Genomic DNA, 19,389 nt, shown 5'->3' with positions numbered 1-19,389 from the left:
CAGCACTGCTGGGAGGGACTTGGGGGTGTTGGTGGCCCTTCTCTGGACTCATTCCTGCAGGTCTCTGTCCTTCCTGTGTTGGGGACCCCAGAGTTGGATGCAGTGTTCCTTCCAGGCAAGGTCTCACCAGAGCAGAGGGCAGAATCCTCTCCCTCCCCTGCTGTCCACACTGCTCTGGATGCAGCCCAGGACACATTTGGCTCTCTGGGCTAGGAGTGCCCATGGCTGGGTCATGTCCAGCCTCTCACCCACCAACACCCCAAAGTCCCTCCCAGCAGGGCTGCTCTGGATCTGTTCATGCCCAGCTGACAGCACCAAAGGACAGGCAGACACCTGGTCTCAGCTTTCACGTGAGCAGGTCAGCCTTGGCCAGGGGCCACTTTCCCCACATCTCCCCGCACTAAGCCAGAGGGACCAGTGGGCAGCCCCTCAGCTCACAGCAGATGTCCAAACACAGCACCCACACCACCCCCCTGCCCTCAGCCGTGGGCTTCATGGATGCCCAAACAAGGGTTAAAAACAAGGCTGCATTGGGAAGGACATGTTGAGGGAGGTGATCCTGCCCCTCTGCTCAGCCCTGGTGAGGCCACATCAGGAGTGCTGTGCCCAGCTCTGGGCTCCTCAGGGCAAGAGAGACACGGAGCTCCTGGAGCAGGTCCAGTGGAGGGCAGCAAAGATGAGTAAGGGATTGGAGCATCTCTCTTGTGAGGAAAGGCTGAGGGAGCTGGGCCTGTTCAGCATTGAGAAGAGATGTCTGAGAGGGGACTTAATCCAAATCCATCAGAATCTGCAGGGAGGATGTCAGGGGATGGAGTCAAGTTCTTCTCAGGGGTGCCAAGCAATAGGAAAAGGGACAACGGCCAGAAACTGATGCACAGGAAGTTCCACCGCAGAGTGGAAGGAGGAAGAACTTCTTTACTGTGCAGGTGACCACACTCCAGAACAGATTGTCCAGAGAGGCTGTGGAGTCTCCATCACCGGAGATACTCAGGAACTGCCTGGACACAATCCTACGCCCTGTGCTCTAGGAAGACCGTGCTCGAGCAGGGGGTTGGACCCGATGACCGCGGTGGTCGCTTCCAGTCGTTCCGTGCCTCCGGGAGCGACACTCGCCGCGCCCCGGCCGCCGCCAGCCCGCCCCCGGCGGGCCCGGCCCGGCCCGGCCCCGGGGCGACCCGCCGGCCCCCTCCTGTGTGTCTCCCTGGCCGGCTCCCGCCGCGTCGCCCCGGCTCCTCTGGCTCATCGGACGCCCCGGCCCGGCCATGGCGGACTTCGATGAGATCTACGAAGAAGAGGAGGACGAGGAACGGGCGCTGGAGGAGCAGCTCCTGAAGTACTCCCCCGACCCGGTGGTGGTGCGCGGCTCTGGCCATGTCACCGTGTAAGGGCCGCGCCGGGGCCTGCGCGGCCGGGGCGGGCGGTGGAGGAGGCCCGGGCGCGGGACGGGGGCGGCGGGGAGCGCCGAGCTCGTGGGTACAACTTGGGGCAGGTCGGGGGATAGGCGTGGGGAGCACCGGACCGGGGCTGCTGCCCTTCCCCTACGTCCGTGAAGCTGCGAAAGGCTCTTCTCGGCCCCACTGGGCAGCTGGGAGCCGCCTGGAAACTCGCAGGCGAGTGCAAACCTCTAACTAGGCGCTGAGGAAACAAGACTGGCTTGGGCTGTGACTGGCAGAGGAATGTGAAGTATTTGTCCAAAATGATGAGCTGTCAGGAAGTAAGGTGCCTGTGTTCCTCTGTATAACAGGTATGTGCCAGCACATGACCGGCTGGACTATTGAACAAGGTTGTTTATGTGCCTGTTACCCACTCTCATTTAACTTGTGGCTGCTGATATTCCTCTGAGGACTTTAACAAAGAAAAGGCATCGGTTGGTCAGATAGCTACGTGTAAAATTATGTTGTAATTGGTGTGCATTGTTTCACTGTGTTTGACATAAAAGAAACTTTGTTTTATGTGTGTGTTTGGTATCTGAGTCTAGCAGCAAGTGACCATGAGCTTATGTAGTACTTCTCAATAATGTAAGAGATGAGGGTATCATTCCTTCCATCAGTTCTGTCAGGCTCACTCTGTTGAAGTGTAGTAGTAGTTGTCAGTTACAATTTATAGTGTCAGAAGCTGAAATACAAACCTGGAGACAAAGCACAGCAGTACAAACTTTTGGTTTCTTTTGTATTCATTGTTCAGCAGAACTAGGTTTGTAGTACAGACATAAAAGCTGAAGATAATGTAGTCTGCTTCCCTGAGTCTCATAAACTGTTACTGATTTTCTGATACCGACTTGACAGGATTTTTTGGCACTTGGGTATATTGTTGCTTTATTGTTAGGTTGACACAAATGCTAATAGCTGGGCAGGTGCAGTTAGCTGTCTAGTTAAAAACAGGAAGTTATGGGTAGACTGAGAGAGATTTGAAAAGTTAGAAGGATGTAGATGGGGCTGGAGGCCAAGGAGGCCCTGTGAAAGAGTAGAAGCATGTAGTCAGTGTGTTCAGCTTATGACTGTTCATTGTGAACAGAAGCTGTACCATTGATTCACTGAAAATAAGCCAGTAGCCTAGTCTGTTTCTGAAAAACAGAGCAAAACCACAATTAAATAGTTTTCATATTAGCAAATGAAAAGTACAAATAACTGAAACAGAGGCAAACACTGGTTTCTTCACCAATACTTGAAGGTAAGTTGTGCAAGACAAGATGAGGGCCCGTTAGTGGAATGTTGGGGAAGCTTGTGAAGCATTGGCTGTGACTAGTAAGGGCCTTGTGGTTGAAGGATGGCTAACTTGATAATTGTTCATTAATAGTTACTAGCTCATTATTACTTTAAGATCTTCCTTAAAGTACTTGTTCTTTAGGTTTTGAATGAGCAATGAAATACCAATGTGTGCCTCCAAAATTAGGCAATTGATCTTCATCTACTTTCTTTACTGTGCCAGGTGTTAACAGTAAACTACATAGCATCAGCCACTTTTACCTTTTTACAGTCTATAACTTTTTCGGTCATTGATCCAGAAGCTTATTTTTAAAAGTTAGATCCCTTTTAGAACATTCATTTGGTGAATATAAGGAGTAGGTCTAGTCTTGTGTACATGACGAATTAGTCTTGCCAGTATAAAAGCATGTGTGCGTTTTGAAGGTCTGACAAAAATGATCAGCAGTTAAGCAGATACTGGGTTGATCTGTCCCTGGCTCTGCAGTTTGAAGAGTTGCTGACTGCTACTGCTGTGTGTATTTAAACAGAAGCTCTCTTTCCATAGTCTGTTGTCATATCCTTTCTGATCTTACATAGGAGTCATACTGTTGAGTTTGAAATATGTCAGTTCCATGACTACATATCAACATCAGAGAGACATTTACCATTACTTGATTTCATCCAATAGAGAATGGAAGTAAGTCTTTTCTGAGTAATGAAAATCAGTTAAAGGAAAGCAGTTAAATATTATCCAAATAAAACATATGAAGTCTTTGCCTTTTAAGGATGTGGAGCTTTTGGTTAACACTAAGTGTTGTCCTTAAACTCACTGTTTAAAGCAGGTGGCCGGCAATGCCAATATTTTTTTTTAACATTGTTTTTTAAATACTTAAACTTAGTTAAACTGTTTTCACACCAACAGGGTTTTGATAGCTTGGTAGACAGGAGTAACATCACCTGGTTGCTGAAAATTTCGGTTCTCTCTTATAATGGCAAAAAATTTGAAAGCACTGAGAAAATAGAGATCCTTACAACTGAACTGAAAGTCCAAGGTGTCTCATACTTGTTTCTGAAATCTATATTATGGTAGGAATGGAGGTACATGATGTGTTTGACATTGTGAAGAGAATATTTATCATAGGTGTCTGATAGTGTTTTCCAGTGATTGTTCCTGTTCCTGTTCTGTTCCTCAACCTGTTGAGACATGTAGCATATATATAGCAGACTGTATTAACTAGTAATACTGGATTTATTCTTGCAGTGCTGGAATGATGGCAAGTCATTGGGATGTGCTGATGAATGCCTTTCTGTGCTGTTGTTACAGCACCTTATATCTTAATGCAAGATAACTTTTTGTGGCGGGGGGGGAAAGAACTTATAAAAGATGTATTTATCCAAGTAAGTTTCTTTATTATTAAACTGAAGTCTGCTAATATATTTTTCAACTGAGTCTGTATCAAGGACATATGAGTGAAAACAGGACTATGTGAGAATCATGAAGCATGTTAAGATTTGTGAAATATATATGTATTTGTTAAGGGTTGGGTGGACCTAAAGAGTAAAGGCAGTGAAAAAATCGTTTAGTGTCCCCATAAGAGAGGACAAAGAGGAAGAGGATAGCATGTGTCAATTTTTTTTTGTTAGGGTGATCTGAGCTGCATGCTGGAAAAGGTTCCAAATTGTCTGTGTCGTATACTGTAAACTTCTAAACTTTAAAGTTTCCACCTCTCACCATTTCTTTCTCCACTGTACACAAGGGCAGGAATTTATCTGTACCTTTGAAGTGGAGTCAGGTTCCAGAAATGCTTGTTCAGGTCCAGGAAGGGTAAAGAAAGTACTGATGCATGAGGTGAGCATGGATCTGTTGAAGACATGATGTAAAGTGGAAAGGCATAGAGCAAGCAGAGAAGGGTGCTTGTCGCTGGAGATGCACTATTGTACTAAAGAAAGCTAATAGGACAGCTGTCTGAGGAAATGCATCTCCAAAACATTGATTTCCAATATTTTATTTTAAGGCTTACTTTTGCTATTTTTTTGGTCAGAGCAGTTATGTATTTACATTGAACGTGTAGGAGTGTTTTGTGGAGTTTCTAATACTTTTAATTTCTAAATTTCAGCTTGCAGTCAAGAGTGACAATTCTGAGATCACATAACTGCTTACAATGTATGGTATGCTTTTAATGTATGGAGTCACCCTTTTCTACTACTTGCATATGGTGATAAGACTCTGATGTGTCAAGCTTAAAATTATGCTGGTAACTGTTTGAGTTAGCTTCAGCTTTGCTACCCTTCCATGTATTAAATATTACCACAAGTCTTGAGTACAGGCTCTCAGTCTCTTTGCTTGTAACTTCAACCAAGTGTAACTGCATTGGTTTGAAGTTTCTGTGCCTCACTCTGCCTCAATGTTTGTAATTTCAGATAGCTGTAGAGCTTTTCCAGTGGGAGTTGCTTTTCTCAGGCATGACTTTTGTGAACTTTATGAATATTTGTGTTTGGTGGAGCTGTCAACATTTGAATACTTTACAAATAGTGATTTAATAAACTAATTGTATAGTAAAGTGGTGTTATCTTTTAGTTTTTTGAGACTTGTGATGGCACCTGTGTATCTTGAACTTGGAGTCATTCTCCAGGCTTGGCTGCTTCTAAAAGGTATGTGAATCCAAGGGTTTTTTCAGCCTTTGGTTTCCACTTCAACTTACTGGCAATTTTAAGTAGGGCTTGACACTTAACTGATAGGGCATGACTCTGACATTTATATAACTTTTGCCTCAGCTCTTAGTTTCACTCAGCAGTTTGAAGAAAAGGTGGTTGGTCCTCCTGTCATGGAGTATTCAGAAAGATTTTCAATGGTAGCAATGTTTCCAGTAAGTTAAGTTTCCTTTGTTCTATGTTGGAGTAGTCAACTTGCCATATGTGTTTCTGTGTAACAATTCTCATTTGTTATTTCACCAGTTTTGAGAGACTTACAGACTTGCAGAGCTACTATTCTAGTTAGAAATACTGAAATATGGCAGATAACTTCTGTGTAAATAAGGTCTCCTGTGAGATCTTACTGCAGCCTTTCAGTATGCAAAGGAGGCTTATAAGAAAGGTGGAGAAAGAATTGTTGCCTGGGCCTATAGTGACAGAACTGTGGGGAATAATTTTAAACAGAAAGAGCATAGATTTAGTTTGGATATAAGGATGAAGGTGATGAGACACTGGAACAGGTTGCCCACAGAACGTGTGGATGCACCATCATTGGAAGTGTTTGATGGAACATTTGGGTCATTGGAAGTGTTGGTTGGATGCAGCTTTGAGCAGCCTGATCTAGTGACAGGGAGATTAGACTAGGTGATTTTTGGTTCCTTCCAATACAAATTTATATTTGTATGATTCTACCGCCTGTAATCAATTATAGGAAAATTACCTGCTTACTTTGCCTTAAGACCCTATGAAAAAGTCACCTACATCCTCAAACTACATAGCCCAGTGTGCTGCTGCAAACTTTGGCAACAGGTATTGCAGTATATGGATTGCATGTAAGTCTGGCTGTTCCTGGTGTCCACTCTTCTTGTACTCTCTGGCATCTGCAGCTATGTGAGTGATGTATACTTCAGCGTTGTCTTTGCTTTAGTGTGTTTGTCAGGGAACTTGTGTAATCTTACTTCAAATCTTTTGGCACTGTTTGCATCAGTAATGTCACGTGGAAACACACCCAGAACTTTCTTTTTAGCTGCACATTCTTTTAACTGTTTTAAACCAATTTCTGACTAATTTCAATCAGCACTCTCTGTTGTGGGACTTGTGGATGAACACTCCCCTTACCCATTGCCTTCCTGAAACTTTGCACTTTAATCAATGTCCCCCTCAGCCTTCTCTTTTCCAGCTTAATGTCAGCCTTAGTCTATTGAGGCAGCTTCTTTATTCCCTTTATTACACTAGCCTTCTTTCTCTCTGCCTTTTTCTAACTCCAAATCCTTAATGAAATGTGGATACCAGAGCTGCACCCAGTACTGAATATGTAGGTTTCATGGAGAGTCAAAATGATGTTAATCACTTTGGTGGTGCCCAGTATTTTATTGCGATTTCTGGTAATTGATGCTTGCATTGAGGTGATGTTTAAGAGAATCATGAGTGGTGATAAAAAAAATCTGTCCTGTGAGCTGTATCTGTCAAACTTTAGTGGGGTGTCACATAAGTATAGTTTAGGAATCCCAAAATTCACCACCTTTTATATATCTACAAAGCAACTAATCTGCCACTTTTTGTCCACTGGGTTTTATGAGGTTTCTACAGTAGCTTACCACATAACTGCCTATTTGGTTACTTGGACAAAGTTCTCCATTGGCATGCAGATCATTCATTTCAGTGAGAAAAGAAGAACAACCCTAAAACTCTGGGAAGTACCTAGCTCCTCGATAGAATATTGTGAAAGCAAATTATGCCAGTGCTCAAGGCTCAGGTAAGCTTTTCTGCACACAATGCAGCAATGTGTGATAGGTGTTGCTGCTAATATTTCAAGTCTTGAGCAGTTTAGTTTCTGATTTTTGTTTGTAGTATCTGATAGAGTGCTCTGGTTTATATTCAGAATTTTTTAAATTACAACTTAAATTTTACACTGACTGCTGTGTACCAAATTAGTAGCCAGTCACATTAATGATTTTGTAGTCTGTATAGTCTCTACTTGAAGTTACTGTCCAGCCCAGATGCCAGAAAATATTCAGATTTTCTTTGAGGTTCGTCTATTTGTGAACCCAACCAAACAACTGTAAGGTAGAAAACATTTTTAATGGATAAGCTGACACTCCTCTGACCTTTAGATCAGAAACCCAGGAGATAAAATAACTCCAGCTCATTTCAAACTGCTCCATAACTTTACATTTGTAGTTATTTATTTTTAAGCCATGTTTTGTTATATAGCATTTTGTGTTTTGAAACTTATTATGTATTTCTTCTCTGAAAATCAAGCTGGTGTTTATTGCATTTTTATGCTGAGAACATTTATATAGCACTGGATGAGCTTTTCTTCAAGATAATTTGTACTGGTGCAGGAGAGAGGTAGTTCCAACTGTGGCCTTAAGCTGCTTCCCTTTTCCCTTAAGTGCTTCACTTACCTCACTTCCACTATTGCTTATAGGTTTTGCTGACTTTGGGGAAGTGTCAATAGTATCAAGAGAACTGTAAGAAGATACTATGGGCAAGATGGTTTTCAGTCTGTGTACAATGGTATATTTTTGTTAGTATAATTTTAAGAATTTCTCTTAATTTTCCTGTCGTTAGTGCTGTTACTGATACAGACCCTGAGAGTATTATGAGGTGCTTGTAATTTGTGGTGTGGATTGGGGCTATTTATAATTTTGCTGCAATCTAAATTTTGTTTTTGCAGGTTTGGACTAAGCAACAAATTTGAAGCAGAGTTTCCTTCATCTTTAACTGGAAAGGTGAGTATCTTTGAATAGAAGTTTGGAATTGGAGTTCAGATTTTATTACAAAAACAAGTGTTCCAATTATACGGTACTGTAAAAGTAATAAAGTGCACTGTAGTACTAGTTTGTTTCTTCTTTTTCATTTCCCTTGTAGGTTGCACCTGAAGAATTCAAAGCCAGCATCAGCAGAGTCAACAGTTGTCTTAAGAAGAATCTTCCAGTTAATGTGCGATGGCTACTATGTGGATGCCTTTGCTGCTGCTGCACTTTAGGTTGTAGTATGTGGCCAGTTATCTGCCTCAGTAAAAGAGTAAGTTGAATTATTAATATAATTTTTGATAGTTAGAATTGTACTGGTTTTGTTCTCATTTTGGTTTTCTTTTCTTTTCTCCTCCTTCACCATTAAAACCTGTTGCTAGAACGTAGTTAAATCACTTTTATTTTGTACATTTTGGTATCAGTTGTCAGCTGTACTGGTGAAAGTTACAGGATACCAGTCAGGACTTTGAGCTTGTAACTCAATGAGAGGTGGTATAGCTGAATGCCTCCTACAGCTATTTGTAAAGCTACTATTGTTATTGAACCAACTTTCAATATACTCTTTAATAGCTGCATCTTCTCTGTGATACCCTGAGATTATCAGAATTTGCCAGTGAATAAGTGGCAGTTTGGTTTTGAGGAGCTTCTGATTACACTGTGGCCCCAAAGAACCACATGGTTTTTTGTTAAAAGAGTAGTTTTTACAAAGAATAGTTGATGCTTTTTTTTTTTTTTTTTAACATGAAGAACTTGAAAATAGCCTTTTGTCTATATACACTTGGCACTTAGTGCATTGTTCACAACAGAAGCTCCTTACACGTGCCTGGTTTTCACTTCCTTTTCTCAGTGCACTGAGAAAATAGATTATGCTCCCACTTCTTCTGTGTGTGTAAAAATTGTCTTTGACTGGTTCTATTTCACTTTGCAAGAAGTCTCATCTTGCACTCATCTCCCCACTATTTAGTACTGTTCATCTTTCCATTTCATGTCATGCCTTGTATATGTTTTCTCTTGTGTTATACCTCTTTATGCTACAACTTGTGTACAATTCAGTATATGAACAGTCATGATTTTCTTTATCAAAATAATCATTTTTTAGAGTTAATAAGTAAAGGCATTCTAAAAAAAGATTTATGGGATGAACATTGATTATAGCAAAACTGGTATGCATTTTTGTATCATTTGACTATCTGTGTTAAGATCTAACCAAAAGAAAAATACTGGTGCCAGTGTGAATTATATCAAACCCTAAGTTTTTTTATCTTCAAGCTGTTGCAAGCTAGTAAGCATCCTGTAGCATGATTGTATATCCATAGCCCAAAAATCTGCTAGAAGAAATTAGAATCTGGTGATTGCTTTAACAGATAGGCAGGTGACTTCGCTACCTTGCAGAGAAGACCTTTACCATTCAAGGCCTAGCACTATAGGTAATAAACACAAGAGAAGCATCCATTGCTACTGTCCATGTTTCACTTCCGAATGCGAATGCTTGTGCTGTTACAAAGTTTGACCCAGTTTTCTCACATAATGTATTGTAGCAGGAAATGGTAACAGGATGTAACTTGGTAGGGGCTGATGTCACAAGCTCTCATCTTCTAGACTGGGTCCTATAATCAACTTTTTATATGGTGTCAAACAATGTCAGAAAAAATACAAGAGCTTCTAGTATCTGGAGTTAGAAAACAGTTTGAAGCTGAAGAGAGAGGTTCTGTGTGGGAACCTGGTCAAGCAACAGTTAGAGAAGATGTATGAGATAAGGTAAAAAGGTAAGCTCCTTCCAAAAGGATAAATCTGGAGAAAAAAAAGCCGCAACCGCAGATACTTTGTTCAGAGGAGGCTGGAGAGAGGGTAATGGTGTCATTGTTGCTGTAATATAGAATGCATAACAAGACAAGAGTATTGGAAAGAGCATGAGCAGCAGGAGCATGGACCCAGATTTGTGACTCAACTTGTCTGTCGTCCTAGGGTGTGGCCCTGACTATCAGTAAATGTTGCATTTTTCCTGTTAAAGTTGGTACTGGAAGATATTTATGGACCTTTGCATCTTTTTCTGCACTTGGGTGTCCAGCATTAGTGCAACTTAGGACTCAGCTGCCTAAACAAAGTATCTTGTGCCACTGTAGATGGCACAGTGGCACTAGACACTGATGACGGTTTGATTATTCTTCCAGAGTAAAATTAATTTAAATCAATGTGGAGATTTCAGATCAGCATCACTTGTCCATGTCAGCAGCTTGCCAAATGATTGTGTCCTTACAGGGTTGTTTCTCAGATAAAAAACTCAGAACTTGGTGTCTGTTGGACATCTGAAGACTGTATATAGAGCATTAATTAACTTGTGTTCTAAAAGACAAAGTGAAAGGGGAGAGTCTGCTTTCGCAGGCTCCTACCTCTTAATCCTGGATATGGCTGAGAAGGAACACTTTTCTGTGATGGAGGAGTTAAGGGGGAAAACTGGAATATTTTTCAAGGACATGTTTGGAAATTCTAGTGTAGGAAACAAGCATAAGAATTTTTATTATTCTAGTCGGGGCTACTACTTTTACTTACAGAAAAATGGTGAAAAGTTATTGCCATTTGGGTTACTTGTATAGATATGGGTGGATTTAACTTTTGTCTTGATAGATCTGGAGCAGAAAAATATGAAGTGATATAAATCCCTTAAATCTCTCTTACCTGGAATTTTGGGGTTTGAACCCTGTAATAATAATTCAGTCAGTATTGAATTGTATCCACAAGCTTCTGCATAAAGGAAAAATCTTAGGACTTTCCATCAGTTTATGTCAAAGTGCTGTGACAAGTGCAGGAAATTTGTGCAGATTATGTTTTAATTGCACAACAAAAATACACAAGTCTTCATATTTTCTCTTTTCTACTGAAATAGAGGACTAATAAATTAGTTTTGTTGAATTACAGATATAGTGAGCTAACAAGTGGAAGGGTTTCTCAAGGAGTTTATTAAATGAAACAACAATTTTAATATAGAAGTGGAATTTTTCTCAGAATTACCAATTAAGAAATGTCTGTTTTAATGAGTCTGAATCAATCTACCCAGGTCTTGAATTGCTGGTATAGTTTGCGGCTCTTTTTCAGAGGAAGATTTTTTTTTTATGGTTCATGTAGACAAAATGTCAATTGCAGCGTCAGAGTTAGGGTAATTTTCTTAGTGGTTCTCTTTTTCCTGTATTTTTACTGCCTTTCATTGACTTTTTAAGTTCTAATTTGGGAAATTTATCACAAATGTAAGTACAAATTGTGAAATTATTGAAAGTTTGTGTATAATGGGAATACCTGCTTCTTTTTATGTAGTGAAAAATAAGGTAATGGTTTGTCTCCTTAAATCAGCAGGTACTTCAAACTAGGAATTAATTAAGCCACAAATGTTTGTAAGTTTAATTGTTGATGATATAATTTTAATGTGTTTCCATGCAGTGAAAGCTTTCCTTTCACTGAATTTTTCTTTTCAGTGCTGGTTTTGGAGTCTGCATAGTGTTGTTTCTTTTCTCCATTTGCACTGAGATATTTGGAAAAAGCCTTCTACTCTTCAGCAGTAAAATAACTGTTTTATTTGATTCAGTATCTTACTGCTTCTCTCCTTTTATGTGGTCTTGATTAGATTTTAATGAATAAAAGCTGCAAGAAAGTTGCAGGAAGTACAGTCCCTCATTTGCAGATCTAGATCATAAGTGATCTTAAGCAGTTTTACTCTTAGCATTCACCATCTTTTCTGGGACAAATTCTAGGTTGTGCAAATGAACATTAAGTCTTTAAGTTGTTGTTCTTTAAATAAAAAGAATGGCATAGTGAATTGTAATTCAAAAAGCACTGCAGGCTGAGGTGCCCATTTGAAGCCACTTTTTCAAATGAATTGGTGCTCATTTTCAGTATTAACTAAATGCTGTAGTTCCTGATGGGTAAATAGGATGTATAATTTCAACTGAAACAGTAACAATGGAAGCTATGATAGCATTGCAGTACTGCTGGATTTCTTAAAAGCTGGTATTGTACAAGTAAATTGCATGTTTCAGATGTTTCATGGGCAATCTCTTAAAATGAATACAATTAGATATTTAACAGTGTGATCTGTACTAATACTTTCAAGAGCGATTTGTTTGTTTGTGAATTCACACAAAGCTGATGAATGCTGCTTAAGCCTCATCATTAGTTGTCACTTTCATAGCAGTTCACCTCTTCAGAGTGCTGTATAAACATAGCTAATTACAACTTCCAAAGTATAAATTAAATATGTGGTGGAGGAGATGGAATGAATTTTCTTAAATTTTATAGTCATGTTTGTCAGTGGATGACACTAATGTTAAAATACATTAGGTCAGTTTATTGAATTTATGAATACATTACATTTATTTTCAAAACTGAAAAAACTGTATGTTTTTCTCTTATGCCCATCTGCCAGGGACTTTGCACTGAATGCACTCTTAATGGCATAATGCTTTTCTGAGGAGCTCCACAAGGCAATTACTTAAGACAAAAGGTGCCTTGTTTTTGAAGTATCTGTTTAGACAGTTTACATTATAATTCAGTTTGGAAGAATCTTTAAGATTTTAATGTATTTATTACAGTTACCCTAACCAGAGCACATAGCATTTTTGTGTTGGCTCTAGTCAACTTAGTATAACTTTTTCTTTTTTTTTTTAAAGTCGAACTTGCATGTATCAAATATGCATTCTTGACTGTTGTTTTCAAATGTATTGGGGCGGGGGGGTTAAAAGTATTAACTATGAAAGGAAACTTCAAAAAATCAGAAGATTCAAGCCTGGTATATTTTGCTTTAGATGTTATTCACTATAATTCTGGTCAGAAGAGTCACTAAGTCATCCATGTACTCAAGTAGCTCAGCTTGTAGAACAAATAAATGTGAAATCATCATGTGTATACCTGTGTGGTTAGTTTTTTTCTATATTTGAAATCAGATTTAATTTCCTTCACAGCAACCTACAAAAGCTTACCAGGTTTTCATAAAGGTTATAGTATAGAGATGGGGCACAGTTGGGTGTAGGAGCAGCTAGTTTTACCATGTCTTTTAATTTGCAAACTTGCTTGGTGGAGGACAGGGCAATAAGATTGGCCTGAAGCATACTTATAGATAAAAGGAGATCACAGAATACTAGTTTGATTCTTTATAGATCAAGTGCAAACTTTTCAGTAGTCCAGAAATATGTATTCTGAAATTAAATTTATGATTTTGTTTTTTCTTGATTTTATACAAATACTAAATATAGTGTATCTCTGGGATGTATTGTGAATATCCTAAATGCTATTTAAAATTTAATTGCATTTGTAATTAGAATTATGTCTCTGAATATTTTAACATTAATCAAAACAATCCGGGTAAAATTAACATTTCCATGTTATAGCCTCTTTTATGTTGTGATGGCTAAGGTATATAAAGGGATTGTGCAGTGATTTGGGTTTAGTGTTGCTTTTGATATTGCTCTTCCTATCCAGATTGATGTGTTCCTGAAACTACAAGCATGACTTGGGTGAAATTTGCATAGAGCTATTTTGAAAGAGCATGCTAAAATGCTCTAATTAGTTGTAAGATTTGGAAATCAGTTTAGAAAGGAATATTTTTAGGGTTCTGTCTCTAGCAACTTTAAGATAATCCCAAATAAGGAACATATGCAAACACTGTTGAGGAAAGAATTAGAACACAAAATTACCTCAAATTTATATGATAAAATTAAACTAAGTAGGAAGCACTTGACAGAGCAATAGCTTGTTAGACTGTTACTGTAAAACAGAAAACAAGAATGGAGTTCTGGCAAGTGTGAAGTAATGACACACTTCTGTGCCTCTTCTCTTGATTTTTCTCAAGGTACCCTAGGTCTGGAAAGTATTCACTTTTCCACTTTTTTAAAACAAATCACAGTAAAATATTATTTCTGCTGAAGTGTAGCATTGTCAGTAACTCAAGCACTGTATAAAAAGAAAATTATTTAATGAAGAAAGCAGTAGTTCAAGGACCATTACTGACAAAACAGTTGGGAGGATGAAGGGGGTGGTTCTACAAAAGAGAACAGTGAAGGAGTAAATAAATCTTGTACTATACCAAACACATGTAAAGTGTGAAGTGACCAGGTACTTCTAATTTTGTAGCTCATAAAAATATTTTTTGCTGAATTTTGTAATAAATTACTGAATCTAGAACAATAATGATGATGGGAAATACTAAGTTGCCAGATTTATATTTCTAAATTGGTAAAGTGGCTACAGGATCAACCAGTATTTTTCTGATTCAGCCCTCAGATGTACAAGGGACTGTAGGAGCTGTCCCTTTAAAAGGGATCATTCTCTTCAGCATGCAGACTAGTGAAGTGATGGATTTCGCAGTCTTCTATGGAGTTTTGTCAAGTTGTGCTGCCTTTCAGTCTTTCTGGCCACGAGGCTTCCCTCCCATTCTTGGCCACTGTCCTTAGACACTATTAACAGCAGGAGTCAAAGGATTCCTATGTACTAATAAACTAAACCTGGGAATGTTCCTAGGAGTTGGTGCTTTATAATTTGTACTTTTAGGAAGGTCCCTGGCAGGCTCTGGGTCTGTATTGTGTAACAATTCATAGGCATTATCAGAATGCTTCAGGCGCTATGAGTGGTTTGGAGGTGATGAAAACTTACTGATAGAGATGTAAGCTGTTCCCTGCCAGCTGGCTTGAAATGAATGGGAATGTTTCTGGGCACAGTTTCATTTCTTAATAGAGATGTAACCAGAGATCCTTTTGCTTCTCAACCTACACTGGCCTTGAACTGTTTTCCGTGGCATACTCCTGGATATTTTGGAAATAAATTACAGGGACCAAAATTAACATCTCTCTAACCTTAAAAGAGGAGATAGAGGTGGAATTTTCGTTAATATTCAGTGTAAAATCTCCCACAGAGAGTGGTACCTGATGAGTTACTTGGTGGAGACTTGATCCTATTTTCATCCCTGTTATGGTCAATTCCATTTTACGTGTTCATTTTCTGTGGCCTTTTCAGTGAGAATGTCCTTCAGCAGGTGGTGGATGCTTTAAATTGTCATGGCTAGATTTGAATAATTTGCTTGGAGGGATCAGAGATTCATGGGTTTTGTTTCCATATGATGACAGAATCAGAGCTAGAATTTAATTCTAGAATGAATGAGTTACAAATCTTTATTTAAAAGTTCAAGCAACAACATGAAGTGTAGCCATGATACTTCATGGATCAGTTCAACACCAGTCTGCCTGTGAAATGTGTTTTTCACCACATTTCAAGGCGTTCTTACAGGAAGTGTGTAATTTTTGCTAAGGTCAAGACTATTTTTGCTACAAGGCTTCTCCATATTAAGATATTTTCTCAAATGGTTGTCTCTAGTCAGTGTTACTGCTTTATACAAAGTAGCTAGCAACACTTAGTTGATGACTTAGCTCTTGTAGGACAGCTAAAATATCAACATATCTCATATTTTGGATTTTGTGTGTTTGAGAGGAAACTTATAGAAGACTTTAATCAACTTCTAGGAACTTTCTTTGATAGTTTCTCTCTGCTGAGTGTTTCTACTGCAGACCAAGATGCCTTTGGAAAACACTTGTTCAGTATCTGTCAATTAGTACATTGGTGATAATACAATATTCTCTCCATTTTACTCCTGGATAATATACATGGGGTGTATGTTTCTGCACACCTTCTCTATCCTGCACATGTTTAGTGGCTTTACTGCTTTCTTAAACACTCCAGGAATTTGACAATCAAGGCAACCAGGTTAAGTGAGGAATCATCTTGAGTTTAGCTGTTCAAAAGTGTTACATGCAGTAGTGTCAAGTAACACTGAGCTTCTCTTTTTATCAGTAAATAGTTTGGTGGAAGAGACCTTTCCAGAATCAACTATTGGTAATTGGTGTGATTTGGTTCACTAAGCTTTAAATTAATCTCTTTGTGATGTACCAATCCACAGTTGAGACCTGTACAAATGAGATAGTTTATGGATCGTGTGAGAACAAATCTTCAGGGCTGTCTTCCAGAATGTGAAGTTTCATGAAGACAACCTGATGTCATCAGTTGTCCTGCTCCATAATTCTGTTGATTGTATTTCTCTCTGTGTGATCTGGAGCTTTGATCTGTGCTTTAGGTTGGACTCACTTTCTGCACAAAGTAATCAATCTAGTAAGGCAAAATGCAGCCATAGCAGTCTTGTTGGACAAGGCTATTTCAAGATCCTGTAAAAAGCACCAGACTGCTGCATTTATTTCCAGATATTTATTCTGTTTAGTATAGATTTCACTTGCTTTCTTGCATGGATGCTGAAGTGGCTTCTGGGATGAGCACCCTTATAGTGGTCTAAAATAAGAAATATCCTAGCTACTAATAGGAGAAATTATGCAATATCTCCATGTTCACCTGTGTAGTAGAACAGACACCTTTTCAAACTACTGTGCACTAAAGCAGATAGTCCAGGATGTCAGGATCTGAAATCAACTCAGGCTTCACCTTTGTGATCTTCTCCCTTTACAAATGGAGAATTCCTTAGCGACGTGGCAATCTTAGCAATTTGCAGTTTATATTGGTTTACTTGAGGTGTAGTGTTCAAGATGAGGACATCCTCAGCACAGATGTACATCATTCAGTTACGTGTGCTTTGTGTACAGCTTTGGCATTTTTGTAGTACCGGTATGGGCCTCAAAATTGGCTTGGGGATGTTCTGGCGTGTTGAAAGTGAGCATATGTGACTCAGTTATCTTCTAACTTTCTATTTCACCATTTGTGGTGATAGCTAAATTACTTGGGTATAAATTTTGTAGTCAGAATGAATAGAAATTCTTGCTTCTGTCATTTCTCTCTTTGAGTGAGTGGAATATAGTGATACTTTAGTTTCAACCTCTGTCAGGATCCATTGACTTTTTTTCTGTAGTATATAGTACAAATTCCGGCCATGTGGGAAGCTAACAAAAATCTGCCTAGTATTGTAGGGAGATTTTGAAATTTAAACATAAAGTGTATTTGTTCAGGGTGATATTCAAAACCAGTAATAGTTGATTGTGGTAAAGCTTTGTATAAAGGAGTTTGAAAATTTCATGCTATTTATTGGGCTAATAGTGCACAACATATACATATGTATATTTTCAGATGGGAAGTCAAAGATCAAATGCACATAGGGGAGAGTCTTTGGTTTTTCCCAAGCAGCTACAAATACAATTATTAGTGGAGGACTGTGTTGCTATCCATGTTGTTTCCCCACATAATAAAGACAAAGGGAGGTTCTCAAATTAGCACCATTTTGGGAGTCATGTAAGATCCTTTTGTTTAATATTGTACCAGTCATCCGCTGATTTACAGCAGGCCTTGAGGGGGCCTTGGCCCATTTGCTAGTGCGATTTAGTGCAGTGTGCGTGTTCCTGGCCACGCACTGCCAGAGGAGTCCTGTTGATAGGCAGCCTTCCTGTCCAGATCATACTTCCATCTGGAGCTAACTGGATAGACACTGCAAAGGTGTAACAGAAATGTCTTGCAGTTGGTAATATATTCAATGCTATCCTTGCTTTTGCATGGAAAGTTCATATTTAGGCTTAGATTTTTTTTTCTTCCATGTTTGAGGGAAAAACTTTATTTTACTAAATCAGGAGCGATAAGCATAGTGGAAGTGTACTCTGTGCTAGAGTTTTTTGGGAGTCTGGTTCTTCAAAAGACACTGTTAGACACTAATATCCCTAAAGAATCATTTCAAGAAATATTTCATTAAACATTGCATCTAGACAGTTGAAGAGGTCTATTTCACAAAATTCTGTGGATAGTGTTGAAGACTCTGCTTCTTTCATAAAATATGTTACAAAGAATATTTTCTTATCCTTGGTATGCTGAAAAGTGTACTTGAATTGCAGGTTTTTTCTTTGCTCAAATATTGGACTGGGTTTTTAAGAAAAAAAAATGAAAAGCTGGATAGTATTAAATCTTCCTAATAAGCAAGTCTCTCTTCCACTTAATTTGTGCTTTTGTTGTGGCTAACAAATAATTTGCTGTATGGGTTTTTCTGTACACCATTGATAGAATATACAAGCTTGTCATCCTAGTGTGCTGGAAATGCTACACTCAAATCAAGTGTTCCTTTCTGGTTTTGTATATCCTCACCTGCTCCTCACTGTAAATCATTGAGATGTCAAGAGCAGTGATTAATTAAGCTGCACGTGCAAGTGCTTTTTTTCACCTGTCAAGTAGGAAGAAAACTTACTATAGTGAATTGTGTGATGCTGTTTAATGAATTTCTTTTTTATTCCAAGCTCTGAGGTTTGCAGAAATATTTTACAGTCTAATTTTCATTAACATTTCTGTATTAGTAATATGGTGTGTTTGGGAGCTATGACTATTCCAGATTATACTATAGGAAGGGTAAGTAGTATTTAAGACCCTGGAAAGATAAAGAATCATGGTCTCGAGTCTGCATGTATTTTTATCTCATGCTAGTCAAATGACTTTAAGCTGTCCTCTTGTTTGAATAAACCAATTAATAGTACCTATCAATTTCTTATTGATATTTATGTATTGTAATATAGATGTAATTTTATTGGAATTTGAAAAGCTTAGATGTTTTTCACAGTCTTTAGGGCAAACAATGAAATTAAATTGTATAGTGATCTTAATCTATTATTAAAAGGTCCTGGAAAGGAAGATTACAAGGTAGATTCAGGTTTTGAATCAGTTTTGCCATTGGTTTAGCAGCGGGTGGGCAGGCAGATGCCTGCTCAGAGTAGAACCTATTGCCATTTTTCACCATTGATAGAGTAGCCTTTCAGAGTCAATGAGCTCTGTCAATGTGAGCTTGTCAAGGCTACAACTTCATAGACCTGAGAGGCGGTTTGAGAGGTCAGCCCTTTTCAGGTTTGCTGTGATGCAAATGAACTTTAATGCTTAAACAACTATTGGAATTTTTATGTCTGCTCCTTGTTCTTTTTTCTTCACAAAGTCATTGACGAGACATTCAGTGCTTTTTAAATTGGAAGTTGCATTGTGCTAAAGACCTAGTACAGATTTACGGAGGGCTGAAAGCAGTTAGATCATGTTCTTTTCATGGTGCGATTAGAATCAAATCGATTTCCCTACAGCCTTCAGCATTCAGATGGCAATTTTAACAAAGCTTGGGGGCTAGACAAGGGACAAAACGACTGAACTGAATGTTAATTACACTCTGCAGCCTTATTTTCTTTTGATTTGGAGCTGACTGGCAACTAAATTAACAAAAGTGTGACCATAACTGCTGCCCTATTTTCATTTAAAAGGAGAGCAGA

At 38.9% G+C, this 19,389-nt stretch overlaps 1 protein-coding gene across 2 annotated transcripts in view; it reads left to right on the top strand.

The window, feature by feature from the left end:
* Positions 1 to 1,139: 1,139 nt before the first annotated feature.
* CHIC2 (cysteine rich hydrophobic domain 2) overlaps positions 1,140 to 19,389 on the top strand; it is a 30,016-nt gene continuing 11,766 nt past the window's right edge. For both annotated transcript variants that reach the window (XM_041461083.1, XM_041460991.1), the window contains exons 1-3: positions 1,140 to 1,381; positions 8,056 to 8,110; positions 8,250 to 8,405. In XM_041461083.1, coding sequence (XP_041317017.1) covers positions 1,263 to 1,381; positions 8,056 to 8,110; positions 8,250 to 8,405 — 330 coding nt within the window. In that variant the 5' untranslated portion in view covers positions 1,140 to 1,262. The remainder of the gene's footprint in view (positions 1,382 to 8,055; positions 8,111 to 8,249; positions 8,406 to 19,389) is intronic.

Source organism: Pyrgilauda ruficollis, unplaced genomic scaffold, assembly GCF_017590135.1.
Source record: "Pyrgilauda ruficollis isolate IOZ18807 unplaced genomic scaffold, ASM1759013v1 scaffold1, whole genome shotgun sequence".
Lineage (NCBI taxonomy): Eukaryota > Metazoa > Chordata > Aves > Passeriformes > Passeridae > Pyrgilauda > Pyrgilauda ruficollis.
Note: the sequence above shows the minus strand (reverse complement) of the source record. Positions and strands in the feature narration are given on the sequence as shown.